The sequence below is a fragment of the Mustela erminea genome, chromosome 8 (assembly GCF_009829155.1).
Source record: "Mustela erminea isolate mMusErm1 chromosome 8, mMusErm1.Pri, whole genome shotgun sequence".
Taxonomy (NCBI): domain Eukaryota; kingdom Metazoa; phylum Chordata; class Mammalia; order Carnivora; family Mustelidae; genus Mustela; species Mustela erminea.
This window is the reverse complement of record NC_045621.1, coordinates 73,349,697-73,376,613: the sequence shown is the minus strand read 5'-3', so window position 1 is coordinate 73,376,613 and position 26,917 is coordinate 73,349,697. Positions and strand designations below refer to the sequence as shown.

Here is a 26,917-nt window from a genome sequence, read left to right as displayed (position 1 = left end):
ATAATGCCATTCTCAAGTGATGTAGAGCAGTCACCTTGACAGAATTCCTTTTTTGTATAAATAGTCATAAATAAAAAAGTGTCCCTAGATAGTCTACAGCTGCAAACATTAATACCTTACAACAGCAGCTTAATGTCTATTTTAGGAAAAAAAGCACTAAAATCCTCTTCCATTGAAAGGCATTTATTTCTCTGGTATAAGTGAGCAAGGTCACTACAACATTAACCTCTTTTCTAGAACAATGTAAATAACAATGTATACACATCTTAAATTTGGTAGGTCATAAAAGTTAGGATGCAATCATTTTTTTGATGCAACAGAAAAATAAATAAAAGTTAAATACTTTAACCCAACATTTGGTATTGACAAATCAGTAGTGTCAACTTCACATATGAAGGACAGCACAGCCTGGTTTTTAAAAAATCCTCAATATGTCACGGTATTTGGGCTAAAAATATTTAGAATATTAAATGTGTCCTTTTGCTTAAAGGAATACAATAGAATCTCCATCAAGCTGCTATTGTAACTCATTTTTAGCTGGGGTAAAGTGACCGTCTGGTCCATGGCACAAGTTACATATATCACACTTCTGTCAAACAGAAACCTTATGTTTCTAAGATTTCATGTTTATAAGCTACAATACACACTGACTCATCTGTCAGTCCCTCACAGTTTTTTAGAAAAATATCTACATTTGTCCTTATGGAGGTCAAAATGTTACACCATCATTTGTTTTAAAAAAAAAAAAAAAAAGAAAAGATGCACATTCATACTGTGAAGTTATTAGGAAAATACTCTTGCAAATAAACTATATAAAGATAAAATACACTTCAAAGGTATGTGGGTTGTTTTTTTGTTGTTGTTTGTTTGTTTTACAGTATTCTATAAAGTGCAGAGAAATCCTAAGGGAAAAACTACTCCCTATAACATAGTTTAATTACAGCAGCTTTTGCATAGCAATACTTAGAGGAAGTTGGACACTTCCGTTTCCTCAGGAAGAGAAGGATGGAAGAGGATCTTCCGATTCAGATTTTTTTTTGGCCATAAGTCTGCTTTCTTCAGGAATTGTTGCTGATGTCAAATCTCCATTGAGTGTATTTCTTGAACAGTGAACAGGTCCTATGAAGAAATTAATTAAACGGTTAAACATCCTATCGATATGAACTCCAGTTCCCTGTGGGGGGGAAAAAAAAACATTTTAAATTTCCTATTTAGGGACATGAAACTCCTTCAGCTTCCTATTAATGTTTTGACTGTTTGCATGGTAGAGAAAAATCTCACTTTCCTGCTATTGGCAATCATAAGGAGAAACTTCATAGTTAGGGAAATAAATTATGAGGCTACCAGAAGTAGAGGTATTTGTTTTGTTCACTGCTAGAAGCACAGTTGGCACATAACGGGCAGTCAGAAATATGTGCTGAAGTGAATGTGGTCTTGGTTAATTATGGCTTCTTCAGCCTGACTGTGGTAATGCTGTTAGTATCCCCCTTGTTTTCTAGGGAAAAACAAAAAACAAAAAAATAAGACTCAAAAAAGGTTACATGCCTAACCCAAGATCAAACAACTGGTAATAGAATGACTTCCTGAGCAAAGCTGACAAGGTACCTGTCACCAGGAGTCCCTATATTTCCACGTGGAATGCAACTCACAGAGCTGTTGCTGCAGCTGCGGGCTGAGAGCCCCGGCATGGCCCCAACCCAAAACAACTGCACTTTTATGTACATGGTATTTGATTTTACCATGAACAGTTACACTTTTATAATTTTCTTAAATCTAGTTAATAAAAAATAGAAGGCATTTTCTCTCTCAAGGAAAAGAATATTTGGGGATAAATATTCTTAGTGGGGCCGCCATCAAGACTGCCCAATTGCAAAACACGTACTTTCTAAAGAAGAGCACTAAAATGCAGTCTCCACTTTATCAACTGACTGAGACACTAAACTCTAGGATAAACAGAAGGCAATCTAAGGATAAAACTTCTGACCTAGAGACCTGAGATACATGTATTTATATAAACAGGGATGTTCGTGTGTGTGTGTACACGTGTGTGCAGTATGTGTGACTGGTTCTGTTACACTCCTTAACAGCTAGTACAGGAATGCCAAATGGACTTGGGCAAGCGCACTGAGAGCTTATGGAAATTGTTTTCAAAACTCAAAACAGGGGTGCTTATAAGAGAACTAAGAAAAGTGGCTGGATTTTTAAAAAAAATTACTTTCACCATCACAAATGAAAATGATCCCCTTAGAGTAAAAAGGAGAGCATCTACAGAAAAGTACAAGGCAGCATAGAGAACCCTTTCATGGGCTCTAGACTCAGAGTCACGTAAACCAGAAAGAACAAAGTAAATCAGAATCTACGCTACTTGCCTCTGGTAACTTTTCTTTCCACACCTAACCTCTAACCCTCTTCCTCTTATCTCCTCCAAGTTGCACTACATTGGCCTGGAAAAGTTTCTTTCTCCTTCCCCCTTCCCACCCTCACCCCTTTTCCTTCCTTCTTTTACCCGCTATCCCAATTAAATTCAAAAGTGGCCATAAGCATAGAGTAGTGCTCTTACAGTGTTCTGTAAGAAAAATGGACAACAAAAAAAAGATGTCACCATCTTCTAAAAATCTGAAAATGACCAGCAGTCCCTTTCTAATCTCCACCATCTTCACAAACTCTATCTTCCCGTCTCATTAAACCCATTTAACTTTCTGGTTCAGTAAAACAAATGTTAATCAAAGTGAATTAGCTAGGCTCTTCCAGGCAACCTAAAGAAATCTAAACACTATTTATGATGTCATTTCCACAAGAGAAATAAAATCTGTGTTCCAAACAACAGACTTACAAATTCTTGGAACACAACCTATCCCCTAAGTAGGAACTGTATGTAATTTCCATCACACGTTTCATGGTCAAGAGTAAAGACTCTGAAAAGCAAAAGTCTACTAATGGAGTCGTAATAATAAGACCCTATTTGTGTTCACTAGAAACCACAGTCACTACTGTCTAACTAGATATTCTGACATACTTTCAAAGCTTTCTCTCTGAAGAGAAAAATAACTAAATTTGAACATAAATCACAAAACCTTTCCTAAAGTATTCAATCACAGTATGTTGCCTCTTTAAAGAAAAAGGGAGAAAAAGGTACAGAAATAAATGCTACTATAATTCACCACCACCACCTGAAAAATTTAGCCCTTTCAAATTATTTAAGTAACAATACTGATTTTTCTTCTCTGAACTTAGACCTTGCCTTTATTTTCCCCTAGAATCCTAGCCACAATTCACGCTTTCTTCTAAAATGGTTTTGAAATGTAAATAGAGTGGGAGTAGAACATTACTAAGAAATTACTAAAATGTAGTGGGAAGAAAAATTTTGATGTTATATCTATAAATCAAAGATAGGGCACTTACATGGATGTATTCAGCACTTCTTGGTTAATAACAAAGGTGTCTGTAAGAGGAAGTATGAGCTTCTGTGGACTGGGTGCTGTTTGCCTGACTCTGAATTAAGGAATGAATCCAAGGGCAAAGTACAGTGTTGACTCTCAGTATCCTTCATTTATTTCAACGCTTAGAGGGCACCACAATAATTCTGGAGAATAAGCCAAAGAAAGAGACAGAGCCCCATTTAACTCACTATCTGGGTCTTCAAGAGAAATATCATTACAAGAGTCTGTATCTGAGTAGGTTCTTCGGCGGCGCTGGGTGAGTCGGTGATGTGTAGATACTGGTTCTCTTACAGAGTGGCTACTCCTACAAAGTAAGTAAAATGCAATACATTGTAAGGCCTTAAACAAATGATAATACCCTCAACTGGAGTGAGGGTTTTTTTGTTTCTTTTAAAGAGAGTAAGCTCACGCATCAGTGGAGGATGCGGGTAGGGCAGGAGGGTGAGAGGGAGAGGGAGAATCTGGGGCAAGCTCTAGACTCCGCATGAACCAGACATGGGCCTTGGTCTCATGACGCTGAACGTATGACTTGAGCCAAAATTGAGTCAGACACTTAATGGACTGAGCCACCCAGGCACCCCTTAACTGGAGTTTTAAATGACTTCTTTAAACGAAAGTGGAACTATTTTTATTTCCAAATTTTTATTTTAGCAACTTTTGATTCTTTCAGAGGTCAGGCTACAGGCAAGTCAAATCATTTAGAATCCAGCTGATAACCTGAAGAATAAGACCTCTGAGCCAAACTAAATGGAAAGGGCGTAAAAGAAAGCAACTTCTTTTACAGAGAAGGGTCCAGTGAGACCGCAGACATATCAGATGGTTAACAAATGTTTGAAAACCAAAAGTTATGACTTCACAAGTGCATGTATCTAGTGTCCATCCATATCTGATCAAAAATAGCAGTGTGAAGGGGATAAGCAAGCAGGCAAGAACATGCTAGAGGTCAGCTCCCTGACAGCAGCAAAAACAAACAGCCCTGGCAAATAGAGGCTACAAAAACTATTTTTAAAAAAGCAATCTGTGGGGCGACTGGGTGACTCAGTCAGGTAAGCATCGACTGTCGATTTCAGCTCAGGCAGGCCGTGATCTCAGTGTGGTAAGACTGAGCCCTGCTATCTGGCTTCCAACTAATGCTGAAGTCTGCTTGTCCCTCTCCCTCTGCTCCTTCCCCCAACTCTCGCTCGTGCTCTCTCTCAAATAAATTAACAAAAATAAATAAATAAATAAATAAATAAATAAATAATAGCTTAGAAAACTAGAAAAATCAATCTAAAATATCCAGCACAGAAGCAAATCGGCACCACTCAACAGCACTTCAGCTACCACTCTATGGAAAGCCCAACATTACTGTTTGTAATGACTATCCTGATTTATCGAGAAAATACAATTTTAAAATTCTAATTATATTTGGGGCACCTACGTGGGGCACCCACGTGGCACAGTTGGTTAAGCATCCGACTCTTGGTTTTGGCTCAGGTTCTGACTTCAGAGTCCTGATCTCAGGTTGTGATACCCAGCCCATTTTTTTTTAAATTCTAGTTATATTTTATCTAATAAGGTAGAAATATCTATCACAAATATAAGTCTGTAAAAGGGATCAAGCTTTTACTAACTGGTGAATCTCTTCACTCCCCGACAGGATCAGGTATGTACACATCACAGGGCTCCTCTGAGCACGAGACAGTTCAGAGGTTACATATTCATGGTGGGGAGTGGGAGGGAGTGACAATACTAAGGGCTCAGTTAGCACATTTTCTTAATGTAGAGAAATAAAAGCTAATGCCACTACAATTTCATTGTTTTCCAAAGAACCAATCAGAGCAACTTAAAAGACCTACCAAGATAAAGAACACTTAAGTAGCCTGGGATATTAGCAAGATCTATCTAGAAGATAAATGTCTTAAATGTGTTGCTATGAATATATACTTTAAAGTATCAATTGGTTTTTCAATAATATCTTTAACTCTTAACAAAACAACAGATCAGAATGAATGTAAGACTATAGAAAGCTGTCCTAAAGTAAGCCTAAGCTTTGGACCCCCCAGTACCTCAAAATGGATTTCTACAACAATCATTTGATATAATTTCAAACATTAAAAAAAGGAGTAAGAGCTGACCAGGTGTTTACCTTGCTGGTGAATTTATTCACTCATTTTTATCTTCACCGACTACCTACAGGGGCTAGGCCCTATACTTAGATACAATGCTAAGCAAATCAGAACCAGGCTCTGCTCAAAAAGTTGCCAACCCACACGACTTTGTGTTAAGGGCCCAAAAAACTTCTCTGAGTAGGTATAATTTTGAGAGAACTTGATTAGAACAAAAGTTTATTTTACCTCTCTGAACTGCAAGAACCAGGATGGCTGACAGAACGCTTCATCTAGAAACAGAAAAGGAAAATGAGCCTAATCCATACACCAAGTAGAATAATACAGTTCTGATCTATTATTATTATTATTATTAACACAAATCTGCTCAGAGGAAAAGATGACTGGCCAAGAAATTTATCTTTTACAAACTCAAGCAACACTATCAGCACAATGTCAAGCTTTGTCCCTAATAACCATTAATTGGAATCTTTCTCAACACATATCAGAAACATGCTAGATTCTTTCCTCAGTAATAAAAATCAAATTTCATATGTATCATATATGTCTGAGTGTGTGCTCATATATAAAAATATAAAAAACGTATATAACCAACCCAAAAAACCATACTATTTAAAGGAATATATAGCAAGCCAGAAAATAATCTAATATCTCTCCCTCTCTTTTTCTTAAAGACCAGGAAAAGAATCTGGTAGCAAAGCTTCTCTTTATAATTCATTATTCAGGTAGCTGTCACACAGATGTTGTAAAGTATGGTTTTCATGGAAGAGGGCATTGGTAATTCAAGTCTTTAAAGAACTCAGAAGAAGAATCTTAAGTCTCAAATAGTCCTTAAAACATGTATTTTAAAATAATTTTTAAAAACATAATTAAAAGCACTAATAAATACGACAAACACCAAATTTAATTTAAAAGATCCAACTACTCCACCAAAAAAATTGAAGGAGATCCCCAATTAAAACAGATTATTTCAATGTTTAGCAAGGCAGCTGAAAAGCAAAGTTTATACTACAGGATAAGGTCAGTTGCTTTTACATGCAGGGGCCCAAGGGTCTTACAATTCCAAGTCTAACATCTGAGTTATGTAAATGCCTGCTGTATTTGTAACAGGAGCCACCAGCTGTTCAAAGAAGTCCCAGCTGAAATGATAACAGATATGACCAACCCAATTTATAGTCCAGGAACACTAATATGATTGACATTAAGCTGCAGATGGACATTAACATCTCCTTTAACAGAAGTCAAGTCCTTTGGGATTACTCACCTAAGGACATCCCAACTACAATTATTATTCGATCTGTGGGTCAAATGACGATTGTCTGAACTTCTGATTATGATTTGAAATAAAACCGAATGCACATTTATTCTAGGAAGGGACACAATAAGATTAACTACATAAAGTAGTTTAAAAATCAGTTTAGGGGCACCTGGGTGGCTCAGTGGGTTAAAGCCTCTGCCTTCGGCTCAGGTCATGATCCCAGGGTCTGGGATCGAACCCCACATCTGGCTCTATGCTCAGCAGGGAGCCTGCTTCCTCCCCTGTCTCTGCCTGCCTCTCTGCCTACTTGTGATCTCTCTGTCAAAAAAATAAATAAATTTTTAAAAAATCAGTTGAAATAGTTCTAGAATTCTCAAATCTTTCATAGCTTTATTTTCCATTTACTCATATTATTAAAAAGAAAAAAAAAAAGATTTTCCCAAAAAGACTGTCTGAACTTTTTTCCATGCTGTGCCTCCAGAACTAATTATCATATGCCATAATTTTTGCTTGATGTATGAAATAAAATGGCAAAGTAAAAATAAATAGTTCCTAGCCAGTATTTTTTAGATTAGCTTATTAGACTTTCCTGTACTGCTGCTACTGATAAAAGGTTTTGGCTTAAAACGGACAGTTATTATAGTTTCTTAGACATAAAATATACATATGACCTCTCTCAACTACAGAGCATTTGTAACAGAAGGCATTTTCCTCAGAAATCTAATACAAAAAAAAAAAGGCAGTTTTGAGGCAGTTTTATTGCATTTGATTTTATGAAGTCAAATACAGTAGAATTTGTAGTAAAGTCTGTACTTAACACCTTAAAAAACAGTGTAGCCCTTATATATCAATCTCAGGAACACAGTCCTAAAACAGACATCTACCAGCACACCATCCTGAACGTGCCCGACCTAGGAACATAACACTATAATATATACACAACCATCTCAAAATATCTTTTCTTGTTCAACCATACAGGTTATTTCATAATTGTTTCATAATTGTTTTATAAAGCAGTACTGTCAAACTGTTCTACTGAAGACTACTTGTCCTATGAGATGTTATTCAAAAATACAAAAGAAGGGTCAAATAAATTTCAGAAACAAGACATAACACCTCTCCTCAGAGATTCATAATACATGTTAGCATAAAAGAGGTTCTAAGAAGGGCGCCTGGGTGGCTCAGTGGGTTAAGCCGCTGCCTTCGGCTCAGGTCATGATCTCAGGGTCCTGGGATCGAGTCCCGCATCGGGCTCTCTGCTCGGCAGGGAGCCTGCTTCCCTCTCTCTCTCTCTCTGCCTGCCTCTCCATCTACTTGTGATTTCTCTCTGTCAAATAAATAAATAAAATCTTTAAAAAAAAAAAAAAAGAGGTTCTAAGAAGTCCTATGACAGAGAAACCCAATTCATTCAAGTTAATCTAGCATCTGTCAATTTAATTTTCCCATAAAACCCATTTTCATAGTATGCCTGTCCCAGGGGACGTTATTAGTGCATCATACATTGATTAGAAAACAATGATCTAAATAAATTCAGGTAATAATCTTTACTTAATCTCATATTGCTAAATTGGCCGGGGTGGATAAGAGAACCTAGAAATAAGTAAGTTGTACACTATTCCTTCTTCTAATAAATAAGCCTTCAAGAAATTGCTAAAATAGTACCAGGAGGCATTCTTCCTTCTATAAAAGGGCTCCTGGGATGCCTTCATAACTCAGTTGGTTAAATGTCTGTCTTCGGCTCAGGTCATGATCCCAGGGTCCTGGGATCAAGTCCCACACTGGGCTCCTTGCTCAGTAGGGAGCCTGCTTCTCCCTCTGCCTGCGACTGCCCCCACTTGTTTCTCTCTCTGCCTCTCTCTGACAAATAAATAAAATCTTTTTCAAAAAAGTGTATGTGTGTGTGTATATATATATATATACAGACACACACACACATACATATATGTACACACATATACACATACATACACATATGTGTGTGCATACACACACACACACACACACAAATATATATTCCTGAAAACACCTGGATGAAAGAAATGTAAAAGTTTCATCAAACTCTTGTCTCACCTGTGAGTTCTGTATAGCTTACCTGAGCGAGTTTATTAGCTTGGGAAGGACAACAAGTCCACTGCCCCCAGCAAAGAGTACTGGTTGTTCAGGGCAATCAGAAGGAAAGAAACTAAAAAAAGCACCTGTGTAAAACAGGTCAGCCCCTTTGCAATAACCCGCTGATGGAGGAGACCCTTTATTTTAGAGATGAACAAAATAAGGTCCAGAGAGATTAAGGAACTTGCCTACCCAGAGGGCTCAAATCCAAATACTGACTACAAAATACTGTTTTCCCTATATCATGTTGTTTCAAACTCCTTACAACTCCTTTAAGATTTGCTTAATTTTATCCCTTTGCTTAATTTTATCCCTCATTTTATCCCAAGGAGAGCAGTGCCCCCAACCTCTTCTGTGTCCCAACACCCACAGAACATTTTACTATTTCCCCAGCATGCTGGGATAAATGGCATGGTCCTCCAAGGGGAGGCAATCAGGACCTTCGCACATTCTAACCCCAAAGAGCTGAGAGGCTCCAACACCGAAGATGTTAGATCTGTTGATTCGATCTGTTGACTATTTCTCTGCCACTGCCACTTTCCTCCCTTAAAAATAAAAACAGAAACAAACATGCAACATCACTGGAAACAAAAACAAAAACAATTCCTAACCATTTGAACAGGAGAAGGTGACACAGGAGAAACCAAGGGATCCGGATGGGACAGCTGAAACATCTCAGGTTTAAACTTGGCATTTGCTATCTTCACACATTCCTCAAGCGTTGTGATGAATGTATTACACGTGGCACTAAGCAGAGAAGAGGCTTCATTCATGTTCTGAAAAATTATGCACTGAGTTGAACACTCACACACGACTACATGGAATCATGCACTATGTTCTAATCAAGTGACAGATATCTTACTAGCTTATGTGCAAATCTACTCAAAATATACTACCTTAGAAAATTAAAGCAATACATGAATGAGAAATGCCTATCAAGCAAAGAATGCATGAATTAGAGTCTAAGAAAAAATAAGTTTTGCATTTAAACCAAATACCAATCGTATTAAAAACTATGTATAAAAATGTATCTTAGATAAACCTAACTAAACAGTAATTTTCTAAGCATCCAAATTCTGAAGGAGGTCACAGCAGTAGAACACCCTGAGAGTTACTTAGTTACTTAGTGGCAGGCACAATTCGTATCTACCTCCAAGCCCTTCTCCCACTTCTTCCTTGGTAGAATACAAACCCCAATCTTTTTTTTTTTTTTTTTTTTCCATGACAGCAATGTGTCCTGACCCTGGGGGGGGTGAATACAGACTGGTCTGAGCCAGCCATGGTTAGTCCATGACCCTTTGTGAAATATTGGTATTTCTTCAGTTTCCTTTGACCCAGACCAAAAAAATAAAAATAAAAATAAAAAAATAAGAAGTCCACTGAGGAGCTGCTGAGACTTTCGATCCTGGATTAAAGCCAAGGACAGCAAATTGGGAAGGTCTTTTTCCACTCTGGTTACCCCAACTGCCTCCTGCACCTGTGTGACCTTGGAAGTCACCCTGAAGCCTTGGGCAGAGGGGAAAAATTGAATACACCAAGAACAGCAGAGTGGAAGGACAGAACAAGCCCAAGTCCTCGATACCACCATAGAGCTGCCGGAACAAATGTGAGGGCACCTACCTCCAGAGAGCTTATGGTGAAACAGTAAATGCCCTTCTGGTTTCAGGTGCCTGCAACCAGAGGTGACCTCACAGAAGATTACTTCCCACCAGGAGAAGGCCACAGGAGGGACAGGAAGATTTCTTGTCCCATTTTTCCCAAATCAGGTAGAAGGAGACTGGGAACCATGCCGGCCTCTCACCCAGAGAAGAGGGCCCACTGACCCTCTTTTATCAGAAAGTGTGAACCTATTTCAGAGCCAGGCCCCACAGATTTGAAATTTGATTCCTGAATTACTCTTCTGAGGACACTTTTTAAAAGTTCTTTGATAATAGCTAAATTATCAACTCTCAGTCACTGAAACTGGGGCCTTGTATACCGAAAGAAAGAGAATAGCGGTTGCCTAATGATTCCAGTCTGGAAAACAAAGTCTGGAATGCTTCTTCCCCACCCCAACCTCCAAATCATCAGATTGGCTGCAAAAATATGCCTTGATTTCCCAGAGAAATGTGCTGCTTCCTGCTTTCCTCTGGTAGCACAGATATAATCTAGAAGATCCTACAGATATCCAGAGTCTGTAGTAGGGACAGCTCAGAGTAGCTAAAAATAGCTCATTTAGAAAATGCTTCTCTGTCACCCCTTGGGAAGAACCTCACCCATCAGGGTATTACAAAGCATAACCAGACATAAAGGGATCATTTCTGTGTACCTCCACGCTGGGAGATGAATGATTCTCATCATGATGAACAAATTCTTGGATAGTATGAACTTGCTGCATTAGGAGATCACAGTAGAGGCGAAGTTCAGACATTTTGGTTTTCAGTGATTCACTGGTTTCACTTATTTCTGAAGGGAACATATATAAACATTCACTTAGTTTGTTTTCATATCCTTTGAGCAATAAAACAAATGGAATCATTTAAAAAGTAAGGCAATAGATATAAATACCTATAGCTTACGAGGTGGGAGCTCTTGGAAATAGGATACAAGGGTCTTGAAGAAATACCGTTTCTTCAGACAACTGGGAAAAAATGGGAGTCATATATCTGACATGAAGTTTAGGTAGATTAATTTCCAGAGTCAGGGTGATGACCACAGGATCTTTTTTTAAGATTTTCTTTATTTTAGGGAGCCTGGGTGGCTCACTCTTTAAGCATCTGCCTTCAGCTCAGGTCATGACCCCAGGGTCCTGGGATTAAGTCTTGCATCAGGCTCCCAGCTCAGTGGGAAGACTCCTTCTCCCTCTCCCACTACCCATGCCTGTGTTCCATCTCTCACTGTCTCTCTCTGTCTCTCTCTCTCTCTGTGTCAAGTAAATAAAAAAAAAAAAAATCTTTTTTAAAAAAGATTCTATTTATTTTGAGAGAGAGAGAAAGCATGTGAGTGGCAGAGGGGCAGAGAAAGACAAAGAACCTCAAGCAGACTCCACACTGAGCATGGTGCCTGACAGGACTCAGGGCTCTATCTCACTACCCTGAGATCCTGACCTGAGCCAAATCAAGAGTTGGTCACCTAACCAACTGAGCTATCCAAGAGCCCCAACCATTGGATATTTTATCCAGAATATTCTCATTCCATTACTCATCTTTCATTTAAAAAGTGCTTATATTTCTTCTTTTGTAAATGTTCTTTTCTAACCTTTGAATATTAAGGTTTTTCCAGTTGTACTGCTGTTTTCCAGTTGTAATGTTTCTCCAGTTGTAATGTTTTCTCTTATTAATATTCAAATTAATAATTTATGAAAGTTCTTACACATTAAATATGGCAATTTTTCCCTTCCTATATACTGTACGCCCTTTTCCATATCTATCTGCTATCTTTCAGTTTTCTTTATTGTGCATTTTAACATAGAAGTTTTTAATTTTTATGTAGTTAAAACTATCATATAAACATCTATTTTCTTCTGTTCCTTCCATAACTTCATCTTCATATTATACTGTTTTCAGAATGGTTTTATTAAGAACTTACTTTCTTTTCTTTACTATGTCCAGAAAGAGTAAATATCCAGCCATAGTCCCAGTCATTACTTACCAATACCTTCTAAACTAGCAGTGTAAATAGCAGAGGAAGCAGGGAAAAATACATGTAGTAGATCCTCCCATGTCTCCCTATACCCTGAATCAGTGGCACAGCTTTGTGATACTAGCCACAAAGCCACTCTAGCCACAGTGGACCAAACCAGCTCTATCTGCCCATCTGACCTAACCTAAATTAGTTTCTACTCAAATTTAAGTCCATTCCTTTTTTTTTTCCCCCGACTACAGTACAATACATACAATGAAATTTACTGTCTTAACCATTTTTAAGTATATAGTTCAATGACATTAAGTACATTCATAATGCCTACAACCATTACCATCATCCATCTCTAGAACTTTTTCATCTTCCCCAATTGAAACTTTACATCCATTTAACAATAAAGCCCCATCTCTCCCACCCCCCAGCCCCGGTCAACCATTACTCTGCCTTCTATCTCATAAATCTTACTACTCTAGGCATCCCAGTAAGTGCAATCATGTAATATTTGTCCTTTTGTGACTGGCTTATTTCACTTACCTTAAAAGATTCACCCATGTTGTAACATGTGTCTGAATATCCTTCCTTTTAAATGTTGAATACTATTCCATTGTATGTGTAATACTACATTTTGTTTATCTCCTTCTTTGTCTATGGACATTTGGGTTATTTCTACCTTTTGGCTATTGTGAATTTCCATTCCTTCTTATCCTACCCTTAGCCATACTCTACCCATGATGTTCTTTCATATATTTTTAAATAATTAAAATTCAATTCTAGGCTTTCATTTTTCAATACCCATAGTTTACTTGTTTTCAGTAACCTAACTCCTAGTATTTTTTAATTATTAAAATAATTATATTATATACTCCAAAAAAATAGAAAAGAAAAATCAAACAACTGCAAACTCACTCCCAAAATATAAATATGTTTTTTAACGATTTTGTTTATGTATTAGAGAGAGGGAGCATGAGCAGGAGGAGGGACAAAGGGAGAAGGAGGAGCCTCCCCGCTGAGCAGGGGGCCCTATGCATGAAAAATAAGTCTCCTTCCTACAAACTACCTTTCCAAAGGTAACAACTTGACCAATTTTACATAGCTTTCCTGAGCTGACCAATGAATGGATATGTAATTTTGAATCCTGCTTTTTTCCAATTATCATTTAATGTTGGGCATTTTCTCACATTATTAAAATTCCTTGCAAACAGTTTACTGGCTACATATCAGCTTATAACAGCCTATACTTTATTGACCTGTTCCCCTAAATTTCAACCTTTGCATTGTTCACAAGTTTTTTTTTACTATAATGAGTATCTAAGCATGTAAATCATCTTGTACATTTCTGATTATGTCTTTAGGACAGATGACTAAAAGTGCACAAGACACTATATACATTTATGTTTAAGAAAATATTCTCATCACAAAAGAAAAATATATAGTTTACCTTTTTCTTTTTTCGTCCTAGTATCAGTCAAACAGGCTTTGGAGCTCCCCAGAGCAACGAGCCACCTCTGTCTTTCCGCCGCATTCACCGCCTTCATGTAGAAATGCTGTTCGCCTGGAATGATTAATTCCATTCTTGTGTTGTCTGCTGAATGGACTATGATGATAAACATGGGGGAAATACAGTCATGAACTTAATTAGGGGAGACTCAAACAATCACTCGTACAGTGTTAGAGGCTTTAGACACCTAAAACAAGAAGTCGAGCTTCAGGATGCAGGCATTGCTTCTCCCTAAAGGGCTGTCTAGTGGCCTCGCAAAACCACATGCTCACATATATTCATGCTGGCAGGGTCCCAAAGTCGTGGGAAAGAGAAAGAGAAAACAGCACTGACAACTAAAAAACTCCCTCTCTAGGGGTTGCCTGTACTACTTTTGATACACAGGCACTGTCACACTTATCACACAGGTTTTACTGATTTCTTTGAAAGAAAAGGCTGTGTTTTATCCCCCAAACCTAGGACAGTGCCTGACATTCAGAAGAGGCCCAATACATGGTAGCTAAGGCCACCTTCCATTAGCACAGCAGTCCTCAACTAAGGGCACAGCATAAGCATGAGTATTTGAGACCTTCTCTTTCCTACCATCCTCCCTGCTCTCCTAAACCACCCCCCCTTGATACTCTGACAAAAAAGAACTAATCAAGGATCATAGTGAGCCAATCCTCAATCCTTGTTGTAAGACTAAATTTGTGCTACATCGTTCTTAATCAACAAGTATTTACTCAGCTCAAAGGAGTGACGGTAGAGGGGGAAGGAGAGGAGAAAGAAAGGAGTCTTTGCTCTAACAGAGCTGACACTTTAGCCAGGGAAACAAACTGACACACTAAAAATAATCAAAACAACTAAATGATAAACTCTTTGGTATGAAGACATCATATGTAACTGAACTGAGAAAAAGTAAGAAAAGGTAGGAAAAAAGCCTTCGGGAAGAAGGATTTGACAACAGTAGGATTTAGTTAAGAGAAAAACTGCATAAAAAAGGCCTAGATGAGGAAATAAACACAATACGTAGGGAGGAGACAAGCCTAAATAGAGCCTTGTGTTGTATTACATGGTAATGATATTCATGAATGGACAAGCTGAGTTGAGCCAAATTTTCAGGGCCCCTGAAAGTCTGGAAGAAGCCTTAATTTATATGATTAATTACTGAAAATACTGACTAGATGTACTATGGCAAGTAGTGCCACAAAAGCTTGGCTAGCTTATTATTCTACTTAAAAAGACCATCCTTGGGGGCACCTGGGTGGCTCAGTGGGTTAAGCCGCTGCCTTCGGCTCAGGTCATGGTCTCGGGGTCCTGGGATCGAGTCCCGCATCAGGCTCTCTGCTCAGCAGGAGCCTGCTTCCTCCTCTCTCTCTCTCTGCCTGCCTCTCTGCCTACTCGTGATCTCTCTCTGTCAAATAAATAAATAAAATCTTTAAAAAAAAAAAAAAAAAAAAAGACCATCCTTGGACGTGGAAGCTTATTATTCTACTTAAAAAGACCATCCTTGGACGTGGATAGTGAAATACATAAATATGCAACATTCAATGATGGGTACAAAAGATTTCCAAGGTAGGATAAAACCCCCAGGCTCCAAGAGTAACTCTTTTTTGGCTACTTGTTAATACTAGTGAAAGTATCAATAGCTACCTCAAAAGAAAACAAACCTCAAATTTATAATAATTGTTGTTACAAATGAAAATAAGATAACTCCTTTTTTTTTCTTTTTTTAAGTAGGACCCATGCCCACTGTGGAACTTGAACTCACAACCCTGAGATCAAGAGTTGCACGCTCCACCAACTTAGCCAGCCAGATGCTCAAAGATGACTCCTTTTAAAACATACCAAAATTGGTGTATTAACCAAGGATGTCTCCTCCAAAGTAGTCACCTGAGAAGACAACAAACTTAAGAACAAGACTCCCAAAATATCAAATTCTTTAGCATAAAATGGACAAGACCTCTATATGCAAAACTGTAAAACATTATTAAAATTAAAAACCTAATTAAATATAGGGATATACCATGTTAATTGATCATAAGACTCAGTACTGTCAAGAACACAATTCTTCCCAAATTGATGTACAGATTCAATACAATGCCAGTCAAAATTCTAGCAGACATTTGTGGAAATTTACAAGCAGATTCTAATATGCATTAAGGAAATGTAAAGGACCAATAATAGCCAAGACAATCCTGAAAAAGAACAAAGTTAGAAGACTTAGACTATCAGATATGAGGAAGTATAAAGCTAAAAGAAATTAAGACAGTGTGATATTGGCACAAGGATATAAAGCAGGTCCTTGGAACAAAAGACAGTCCAGAAAAAGACCCAATGTACACGGTCACTCAACTTGTGACAAAGACATTCCTAAGGAGCACTAGGTGAAAGACTGATATTTTCTATAATTGATATTCAGTCAACTGAATATCCTTATAAGAAAAAAATGAATCTTAACCCCTGCTGATACCATACATAAAAATAAATTTTAAGTCAATCACAGACCTAATATCGACAAGGTAAAACAATAAGCCTTCAAGAAGAAAAAAGATTTCCTAAGCAGGACATAAAAAGCTCTGATTTTAAAAGCTGAAAAATTGGACTTTATTGAAATTAAGAATTTGTTCATCAAAAGATATCTTTAATAGAAAGAAAATGCAACCTACAAAGTGGAAGAAGATCCTCACAATACAAAGCTTGTTTGGACTATTAAAAAAATTCCTACAAATCAACATGAAAGATAGCCCAATGTAGAAATTAGGCTAACGGCTTGAAAAGGGACTCCAAAAGAAGAAAATGTTCAAATGGCTAATTAATATCTGAAAAAAAACACCTCATCATCAGCTATTGAAGAAATACAAGTTAAAACCACCACAAGATACCATTATATACACTAGAAATATTCAAAAAATTTAAAACTAATAATCAAGTTTTGGAAAGAATGCAAAGCACCTGGAACTCTCATGCTCTGCTAGTTCAAGAATAAATTGACACAACCACTTTGGTAAACAGTTTGGCATTATCTGTGACAAAGTTTCTCTCCTTGATCGAACTTCAGTCAGGTTCCCTCTGCTTGACTGGGGCTGACCTTGGGCTTCCATCTCTGTCCTTACAGGATCCAATTTTAGCAGGAATTCCACTAAGTCAGTTTAGCTAGAATCCTCCACCATCAATATCTGATTACCCCCAATGTCTGAACAACTCCCTCTACCCCCAATATACTCCAGGTAATATCTGATCACCCTGGCCGGCCTTCAGCAAGAATCCTTAAGATCGGTTTAGCCAGAATGGCCCCTATTCCCTGGTGTCTTCTCTTAGTAATTTTCCATCCACCAATCTCCCCCCTCCAATCCGAGGCTACCAATTTCCACTTTTCTTATCATATTTGGAATTGAGCCCAATCTCTATCCCCTACTGCAAAACCCCATTGCAGTAGCCCCTATACCTATCATAAGAGACCTGAATAAAGTCAGCCTTACTAGCAAGTGTCAAGAATAATTTTCTCCTTATAATTCTATTAAAGCTAAATGTATGAATACAGAATGCCTCAGCAATTCTACTCCACTTCCAGATATATACTGAAGAGAAATGCATACATATGTTCAACAAAAGAAATATATAAGAATCTGTATGGCAGCTTTACTCACTATAATACCAAATGGAAAAACATATATACACATCAATACTAAAATGGATAGCCAAATTGTGGGATATTCATACAGCAGAAATACTACAAATCAATACGAATGATTGAACTACCATTACACAGAACAAGGATGAATTCCACAATGTTGAGTAAAAGAAGCCAACTCACACACAAAATACTGATTTATTCTATTTATAAAATGTTCAAAAGTGGGCAATATTTATCTATGGCAATAAAAGATTAATGGTTACTTTTTAGAGGGATTAGTGGCTGAGGAGACAGGATAATATCCCAGCATCTGGAATACTGATAATATCCGAATTCTTTTTTTTTTTTTAAGATTTTATTTATTTATTTGACAGAGACACACACAGCAAGAGAGGGAACACAAGCAGGGGGAGTGGGAGGGAGAGAAGTAGGCTTTCCGCCGAGCAAGGAGCCCGATGTGGGGCTTGATCTCAGGACCCTGGGATCATGACCTGAGCTGAAGGCAGACACTTAAAGACTGAGCCACCCAGGTGCCCCTAGTATTTGAATTCTTAATCTGATTGATTACATGAGTGTGTGAACTTCGTAAACATTCTTCGAGCTGAATATTTAAGATCTGTTCCCTTTTCTGTATGTTATTCTTGAAAGAATGATTACTTCCAACAAACAACAACAGCAAAAATGCTGCCATAGCTTGAAACATTTTAGAATTGCCTTGGGATTCTACTACTAAGTTTTTTAAATATCCCCAAGGGTGGAGAATCTTTGAACTTTGTAGTTTGATTTCTGACTCTCACCAAATATCATTTGGAATCAAATCTGGGGAATAAAATAAGACAAAATCATCATCTTAAAAACAAAAAACAAAAAAAAACAAAAAAAAAACCCTCATGCTTTGAATGCGCTTTTCTTGTGCAATTTATAAATTGGTTCATAAGGCAATTTTTTTTTTTAAGATTTTATTTATTTATGTGTAAGAGAGAGAAAGCGCACGCATGCACAGCAGACAGAGAACCAGACTCCCTGCCAAGCAGGAAGCCTGATGTGGTGTTTGATCCCAGGACCCTGAGATCATGACCTGAGCCAAAGGCAACTACTTAACTGAATGAGCCACCCCAGGGCCCCCATATGGTAATTCTAAAAGAGGAGTTCTGAAGTGTTACAGATGATGATGGTGCAATTAAAAATAAGTACATCAAAAGTGAGTACCTGGAAAGCTAACACTTATTGGTATACATTTCAGTATGTTTGTTAAAAATAAACGACAAGGGGCGCCTGGGTGGCTCAGTGGGTTAAGCCGCTGCCTTCGGCTCAGGTCATGATCTCAGGGTCCTTGGATCGAGTCCCGCGTCGGGCTCTCTGCTCAGCAGGGAGCCTGCTTCCCTATCTCTCTCTCTCTGCCTGCCTCTCCATCTACTTGTAATTTCTCTCTGTCAAATTAATAAATAAAATCTTTAAAAAAAAAATAAATAAATAAAATTAAAAAAATAAAAAAATAAAAAAAATAAACAACAAAATTATATCACATATATTTCAGGGAAGATGAAAAAAAAACTAGGCTGAAGTGTTTCTCTACCTTAGATAGCCATGACTTCCTTCCATTAGAACAGCAGTAATTCTCAACTACCGGGAGCATGTTACAATCACTTGGCAGACGTGCATTTTGGAGAAAGCTCCCTGGATGACACTGATCTAACCCGTTATAAATCACTGCCGTTGAAAGAGTCCCAGTGGTAGGAAGTCTTAAATGAATGTGAAGAACCAGATGTGTAGCAAGCAAAAATTCTATTTTGTCTCCATGGCTAAATCATACAAAAAACTACCACGATACCATACAAATTTAGCGGTCCAGCCCTGGAAAATATAACGTAACGCATTAGCTGCTGCTTTGGTTTAATCTAAATAAGAAAATGCACAGAGCAGTGAGATTACTCTGAAGTGTCTGACAGCTATGACCAAGAGCTCACCGTGTCAAAAGAAGTACTCTTCAGGAAGGACAAGTATCCAAGCTACAGAGGAAAAATGAAAAAGGCCTGTAGGTGTTTTAGTTTTTCCTTCAATTCCCTGAAGAATTCAGTACTTTTTATCATTTTGTCTGATCTCTCCTCTAGTGTTTTAGTTTTTCCTTCAATTCCCTGAAGAATTCAGTACTTTTTATCATTTTGTCTGATCTCTCCTCTAGTGTTTTAGTTTTTCCTTCAATTCCCTGAAGAATTCAGTACTTTTTATCATTTTGTCTGATCTCTCCTACCTACCTCAACCCCCCACACACAGCCCAATCACATGTCCAAATGAATCAATGGTCTATGAAACCTTCCATCATGAAAATTACAGCATGACCTATCACTTTATTTCTTCTCTTTTGGAAGAAAAGGAAAATATCTCTATTCCCCAGAAGAGCTTACCTCTGATTCAGCAAAGAACAAGAGTTTATGACTCTGTTTTATCAAAAACCATACAGAGCTTGCCTCATTATCTTCAGCTTTTTTTTTTTTTTTTAAATAAGCTCTATGTCCAACGTGGGGCTTGAACTCATGACCCCAAGATCAAGAGTTGTACCTCTACCAACTTGAGCCAGCCAGACGCCCTGCCTCATCATCTTCAAAGCTCAGCTTCTAATCTTCACAATACCTTTACAATGAGAATGAAAGAAAACACTTGCGGACTCTGTATGCTATTGAAATAGCATCCCCAAGAGACTTTTTTTCAGGTCCAAATTGGAAGACCAACACTGAGATTTTTGAACTTCAATTCAAAGTACATGTATAAAAGGAGAAAAGTAAAAAACTGTGCTTAATAATGCTAAGTGCCACTCTTAATTACTAAGCAAATAGATGATATTAGAAGATCTCTATTGGACTAGAAATGCTTTTTTTCCTCTTTTTAGACTACAATGAAGAATGCTTTACTTACCTAACTTCAAGTTTCTCTAATTCCATGTATTCACTTACCTTTAATTTCACAAACTGCCATCTTTATACTTCCTTTGCTCCCTTTGCAAACATCATCTTGTGAATCATAGTAGGACAGGATTCCATTATCTAGAACAAACCAACGAGGCTGCCAACCTACAAAGATTATAAATAACAAAAGATTAATAAGAAATTACTTTAATCACATAGAAATCTATGATTTCTAAGATTTGTCATCCATGTTTTCTTGGTTCTAAAGTAACATTCTGACAATGAAATTTTTAATGGCCAAATCTTACCCAAAATGTTCTTGCCACAATCCCACTTTGCTAGGAGAGCCTTCTCCAGAGCCTTCTCCAGAAATCTGTCAGTCAGCATAAATATAGGGAGTAATACCTGTATTCTGACTCATGACCTTCTTCTTAACAACCCATGAGACTCATCCTCAATAATGTTATAATAATATAATATTATAATAACCCTACACAGGATAAAACATGACTTCCCCCTTTTCCTGAAGGGAACAGAGTTGGGTTTCAACATAATGAAAAAAGCAACAGAAACACGGATTCCAGCCCTAGTTCTATTCTCACTCTTTAGTTAGGTAAGCTGAAAAAAATTTTTCCATTTCAGTAAATATCAAAAATTCTCAGTTTCCATGAGCGATTGAACAAGATGACCTCTCGGGTGCCACTAAGCCTTTCAATTCTGCAATGCGACCTTCCCTCTTTCTTCTACATGTAGCCTAAGCAAACTCCCCTGCACAAGTGAGTGTTGAATGAATTCTAATCTCTTCCACAGAAGCTGCATATTCTGTGGCGATAACATGGATTTCCCACATTCCCTCTCTCCTTGCCTTGCTGTACACAGCTCAGGCAGAAATGCTAGAAACTGCAATCATTCATTTCATTTGTGTTTACTCAGTGACTAGATCACACAACTGTCACAGACTTGGCTCTAAGGCAAAGCTGAGAATGAGGTTGATGGCTTTCCTCAGAGTTCAACTGTTACTCTTACAAGCCAAACTCAGTGATCCCTAAAATCTTATCAAGCATGCTACTAATTTACAACAGTTCACTGATTAATAACAGAGTGACCATGACCACAGTGCCTCACTAAAGCCAGTGTGACTCTCCTTGTTCTTTCTGTAACTATTAAATCACAATTCAGCCTGGTCACATTAGACACAGCCTGCTATATGCTTAATCAATTCAGTTTTTCCAGGGCCAAAGAATACCAAGACAGTGGCAGATGGGAGATTCATTCTTACCCCCGATACAAACGCAGGACTTATCTCCCCAAATGGCTTTTCCTGTAACACTTGTGAAATGACAGGATCAAGTCATCATAAAAAGGTTAAATTTCAGAAAAGAGAATGTCATAATACAGTTCAGAAAGCTGGATATCCAAAATAATTAAAATACATTTCAAACACTAAAAAAAATCTTATTATGAAACACTACAACTCCTAATAAGGCCTAGCAAATTAAAACATTAAGTTCTTTTGGTACATGAACTTTATCTTGTTTATCATTATGTTCCCAGCACCTAGAATGTGCCTGGCACATAACAGGTGCTAAAAAAAAAAAAAAAAAAAAGTATCAATGATTAAACCAGTGATTAAATACTAGAAAAGTGAGATATTGCATGTTATCCATGAGAGTAAAGATATGCAATATATTGCATGAGCATATGTTGTATATTGAGTATGTACAGAAATGGTGAAAACATTATCTTTCCAAACACTAATTCACTGTGGCAAACAAATTATAAGCAGGGTGGTAAAAGTATACTCCACCCCAGGTCCAGGGTGCCTTTAAGACAAACTGTGATTTTGTAAGCCTTCTTTATTGAGATTCAATATCTCTTTAAAACAAATGAGTAAAATGACTCATTTATAATTTGCAGCAACTTGAAAGGTGATCATGCTTAATAAAATAATTGAGACTGTTAGTTATCTCTACACACCTTTGTGAAGAAATGTTTAATCAAAACAATCTAACTGATTCACACATTTATATAACAAAGGACTATATCTCTTTGAAAAAGATTCAGAGGCATTCTTTAAAAAAAAAAAAAAAAAACAACTTTCGTTTTATCTCCAACTACCAAATGTTACTGAAATCCTTATTCTCTACAAAGAACACATTCTCAAAGAACACTGTCATGAAACTAAAAAGTTCCTTCAACATCATTCAGTACGAACAGCTGCTCATTCTTCTGACCTAAGATGAACTAAAATTAATAATCATCATGCCACCAAGTCAAATTCATATTTTTAAAATGGAATTCTTCCAAACAAAGATCTCCTTTCAGCAAGCTTCTACAATGCATACTAGCAGTTAGCTTAAATGCTCTGCAAAGACTAAGAGCTTAAGCACATGTGGTTAAAAGCTCAACCAGCTGGTGCTCAGTGCCCTAGATGAGAAAGATGGCCACCAAGACCACATTTCGCTCCAGGAATAAATTATGACTCATGTTAGTAATCACCCATTGCTCTAGGCTAGCATTAAGTGGTTCCTCCCAAGACACTGTAGACACTATGCTTATGAAAGTTTGCAATGAGATGATCATTTGCATCTCAAAGCATAGAAACCACTGTCTTTAAAGTTAATACCGTACTTCAAGTAAACAGGGTAACTGTTCTCACAACTGCCCCCCAAAAATGTTTAAGAACAAATACATACCTTGGTTTTTAAAAGCTTCCTGCTAAAACATGTTATTTATAGAAACAAACTGTTTGACATTTTAATGAGCAAATGTCAAATGAGCAAAATAAAACATGCATATATAATAAATGTTAAAGCATTTGCTGCTATAAATCAGGCTTTACGTTCTAATTAATCGGAAAGAAAGAAGAGACAGAGAAGGGAAGAGAGAGAAAGAAGGAAAAGAAAAGAAAATGAGGAAAAAGAAAAGAAAAGAAAAAGAAAGAGAGAAAGAAAGGTAGGTAGGTAGGATGGAAGGAAGAAAGGAAGAAAGGAAGGAGGGAGCAACCCTAGCTCAGTGCTTATGCCCTACAGTGTTTATGGGCAGATTTTGCACATGGTCAGGGTGGACACAAGTTGAGTGTACCTGCAGTTACCAAGGCTAACTTTGGGTAACTTTTCAATACTTTGGGCAGAGTAGATAAGTGGGTAGGGAATCAAGATGTCTATATTACACTAGAACAAGAAATCTATTTGCTACTTAATCTTCCTTTAAACTCACTTCCTTTCCTCTAATGTGTTGAGATCATAGAATTCTGGAGTTGAAAGGCACCTTTCAAGATAAACTAGTTGACCATCCTGTACTTCACAAACTGAGATCCTGAGAGGGCAAGTGACTTGTCCTTACTGTTGGTTGATGGCAGAGATGGGACTACAACTCAGAATTAAGGGTCTTTAAATGGGCCAGGCTCTTGGTGTCACGGAAAAAGCCCCTTCCCTGCTGATCTTTCATTTCTACAGAAACACAGATTCTTGGGAGTTTTTCCTTCCAACCTGCTTCATGGGTGACACTGACTGTTCCACTTCTGTGTACTGCACCGTCCTCCACTATTTCTCACACTTACCTTAATTCCAAAACATAAAGATAGCACATGGACAACCAACTCCTAAGAGAATGTTATCTGGGAACAGTTTAACAACTTTAACAAGAGAACTTTTAAAATAAACCGTGCAGAACTTTTAAAATAAACCGTGCTAAAATGTTCTACAAATTTAAAAATATATATATAGAAAAGTTTCCCTAAAATTAAATCTTGATCTTACAGGATCCATTCTAGTCCTACACCCTGACAACTCAGTTATTAACAAAATGCAGAATCAAGTGTGGATAAGGATGGAGATTGCAACAACACACGCAGTGTGACTGGAAATTGTTACCGAAGCCATGGGAGGAAATAAGCATTATTACACGGGGAAAGAAGTGGTCAGGCACACTTCCCACCGCCAGGAAGGTGCGCAGTCTCGAACCGTCCCCTGCAGAGGCCAGTTCTAACAAGGGACGGAGGGAAGGATTAAGCCCGGGAAGCCAAGGGAGCCCATTCTCCGCGAGGGTCACTGCAGGCCAAGGAGACGGAAAGGCCCCTGACCCTCTTTTTCCGCAGCCTCCCCACATAAACCCGCCGGAGGCCCCCGCCTCTCCCCGCCAATACCCACCCCCCCCGCCGGGTACCCGAGCCCTCTGACCTGTGAGATAGTTGGTCCACTTGTACAGAACCCCCTCCATGCTTCAGAGCCCGGCGCCGCGCATCCTCCTGGCCGGGCGCCGGCCGCGGTGCTGGGTAGGCGCGGAGCCTGGGCAGCCCCTCCCGGCCCGCCCCGGCACTCCCCGGGCAACCCCGCCGGCACCGAGCCGCCCTGAGCCCGCGCGCGCGCCGCCGGGACGTGGCGGCCCTTAGAGGCCCGGGCGGCGGCCGCCGCTTGAAGCTCGGGGGCCGCGAGGCGCGGACTCAGACATCCCCGGGCGAGCCTCGGCGGCGGCGGCGACAAAATCACGACCGCAACCCGCCTTCGGCTCGCGCGTCCACCACACGGCTGTTCCTTCCCGCGCCCCGGCGTTCCCTCCTCCTCGCCCGCCTTCCTTCCCACCCCCCCGGGCCTCCCCGTTTGTTTTCATTGACCCCGACGTCGCTTTCACTTCCTGGATGAAAGGGGCCGGCTCGTCCCGGGAAACCCCTCCCCGGCGGCGGGGCTGGAGGAGCGGGCGCGGCCTGGCTGCCGGGTCGCGGCGCTGGAGGCTGCGGGAGAGGACTGGCGGCCGCGGCGCACCCTTCACCTCCCAGTCCTGCCGCCTGACTCCTCCTCATTCTCCCTCAGGCCCTCGGCCGGCGGTCCGGGGGCTCCCCACACTTCTCCCTCCGCCCCGGGGAGGCATGGACCCACCACACGGTGGAGCTAAAGCCTCCGAGCCCGGGCGGGCGGACTGGGACCCCGCGGCGCTCTCGGCCCCCCGTAGCCCCGACGAACTGCCCGCGCACACGTCCTGGTGCGCGGTAGGTTTTCCTATCGCCGAGCCTCAGGTCCTTCCGGTGGTTGTTTCAAGAACGTGAAAGACTACCTATTTCTGTGTCCCTCGTACCCTCCCCAAATTCAGAGAGCCCAAGAAATTATCTCCTAGGAAGATATCCCCTCGGGGTGCCGCTACGAGCCCTCCGGCAAGGAACCGTGAGGGGCCCCAAGAACAGTCACCATGCCGACACTTAACCTCAGATAGCCACGACTTCATCTAGAATATAAAACACGGAACCAAACTTTGGAATTTATTTTTTTTTTTCTAGAAATAAAGACTTTCCCCTAGCTTTTGTGATTTTAAGAAATCCTGTTTGGAAATGATCATCTTACATAATGACAATAATTCCGATTTATGAAATGCTGCAGGCTTTACGCCAGGCAGGCTTGGTGCTGCGGTTTCGCTTAGCAGGGCCGAGTACGCCAAGCAGAACGAACTCTCTCTTTCCAGAACCTAATCCAGGCCTGCGCTGAACGTTTTCTGGTCTGGGTAAATAGTCTTTGGGTATTCACTTGGAAATCAGGTGAATTGGTGAACAATGGGTACAGAGATGGGTAGATGGTGGCGTAAAAAAAAAGTCGAATAGAGTTACGAGTTAATGATAGAATCCAAGTGGTGAGTAGAAGGCCGCGGGAATGGGGCAATAAAATTCAGTTTTTCTGTATGTTTGAAAGATTTCATACTAAAATGTTGGGTGGGGTAAAAGCTGGTTTTGTGCCAAACTTGGTGAAATCCCTACCGTGCATGTGAGATTGAAAAGGCCAAATACTCAAATAACTTCATTTCCTCCTCGGTGCACCGTGGATGGTTACCAACCTCGCGGAGCTGGTAAGAAAAGGGACACCGTCAGGTTTTCCCCCAACTCCCATGGGCCCTCAGTCGAGGGCGGCCCGGAGGCCGCCAGCAGCAGGTCCCCCAATCTCCGGAGTTGGCTGGTGGGAAACGCCTTTAAACGGTAGAGGAGCAGCAGCACCTCTGTTTACTCCCGACCAGGTGGCCGTCAGATGGTGTGTGGCTTAGCCTGGGACCTCTTAATGCGTGACTCCGCCCCGTGAAGGTGCTTTCAAGGACCTACCAGAGGCAGAATGCCTCCCCAGATGCCCACCAGCGCCCTGTGGGTCTGAGAAGAAACCTTGTACGCCCAGAAATGACAGCCGTTTTCTCTGACTACAACATCCCACTACCAGGCCGTTTAATTCTTTTTCTGTTTCATTTTAGGAAACGAGATCATTACCAGCGAACGCTGAGGAAACCTTCTGTAAAATATGCGGATTTAACGAGAAGCGGTGCAAGAGTTCAGTCCTGCCTTAACGACTAATGACAGCGATCCAAAGCCTCGGGTACCGGGAGGGACGGAACC

General features: G+C 39.5%; 1 protein-coding gene across 5 annotated transcripts; it reads right to left on the bottom strand.

Annotated features, from left to right (window-relative positions):
* Window positions 1-167: 167 nt before the first annotated feature.
* On the bottom strand, window positions 168-26,877 carry PLEKHA3 (pleckstrin homology domain containing A3). Of its 5 annotated transcripts, XM_032356071.1 has the most exons (9): window positions 26,792-26,877; window positions 20,602-20,718; window positions 19,618-19,659; window positions 13,975-14,130; window positions 11,224-11,360; window positions 9,527-9,691; window positions 5,777-5,820; window positions 3,629-3,744; window positions 700-1,119 (listed from the first exon to the last, which is right to left on the bottom strand). In XM_032356071.1, exons 4-9 carry the CDS (start codon window positions 14,105-14,107, stop codon window positions 992-994), a joined length of 723 nt encoding a protein of 240 aa, XP_032211962.1. In that variant the 5' UTR covers window positions 14,108-14,130; window positions 19,618-19,659; window positions 20,602-20,718; window positions 26,792-26,877; the 3' UTR covers window positions 700-991. The 5 variants fall into 5 exon arrangements, with proteins under 5 accessions (XP_032211958.1, XP_032211959.1, XP_032211957.1 ...); XM_032356067.1 differs by lacking the exons at window positions 19,618-19,659; window positions 26,792-26,877 and adding an exon at window positions 24,735-25,172 and having other exon boundaries at window positions 168-1,119; XM_032356068.1 differs by lacking the exons at window positions 19,618-19,659; window positions 26,792-26,877 and adding an exon at window positions 20,862-21,021 and having other exon boundaries at window positions 168-1,119; window positions 13,975-14,088.
* Window positions 26,878-26,917: the final 40 nt, after the last annotated feature.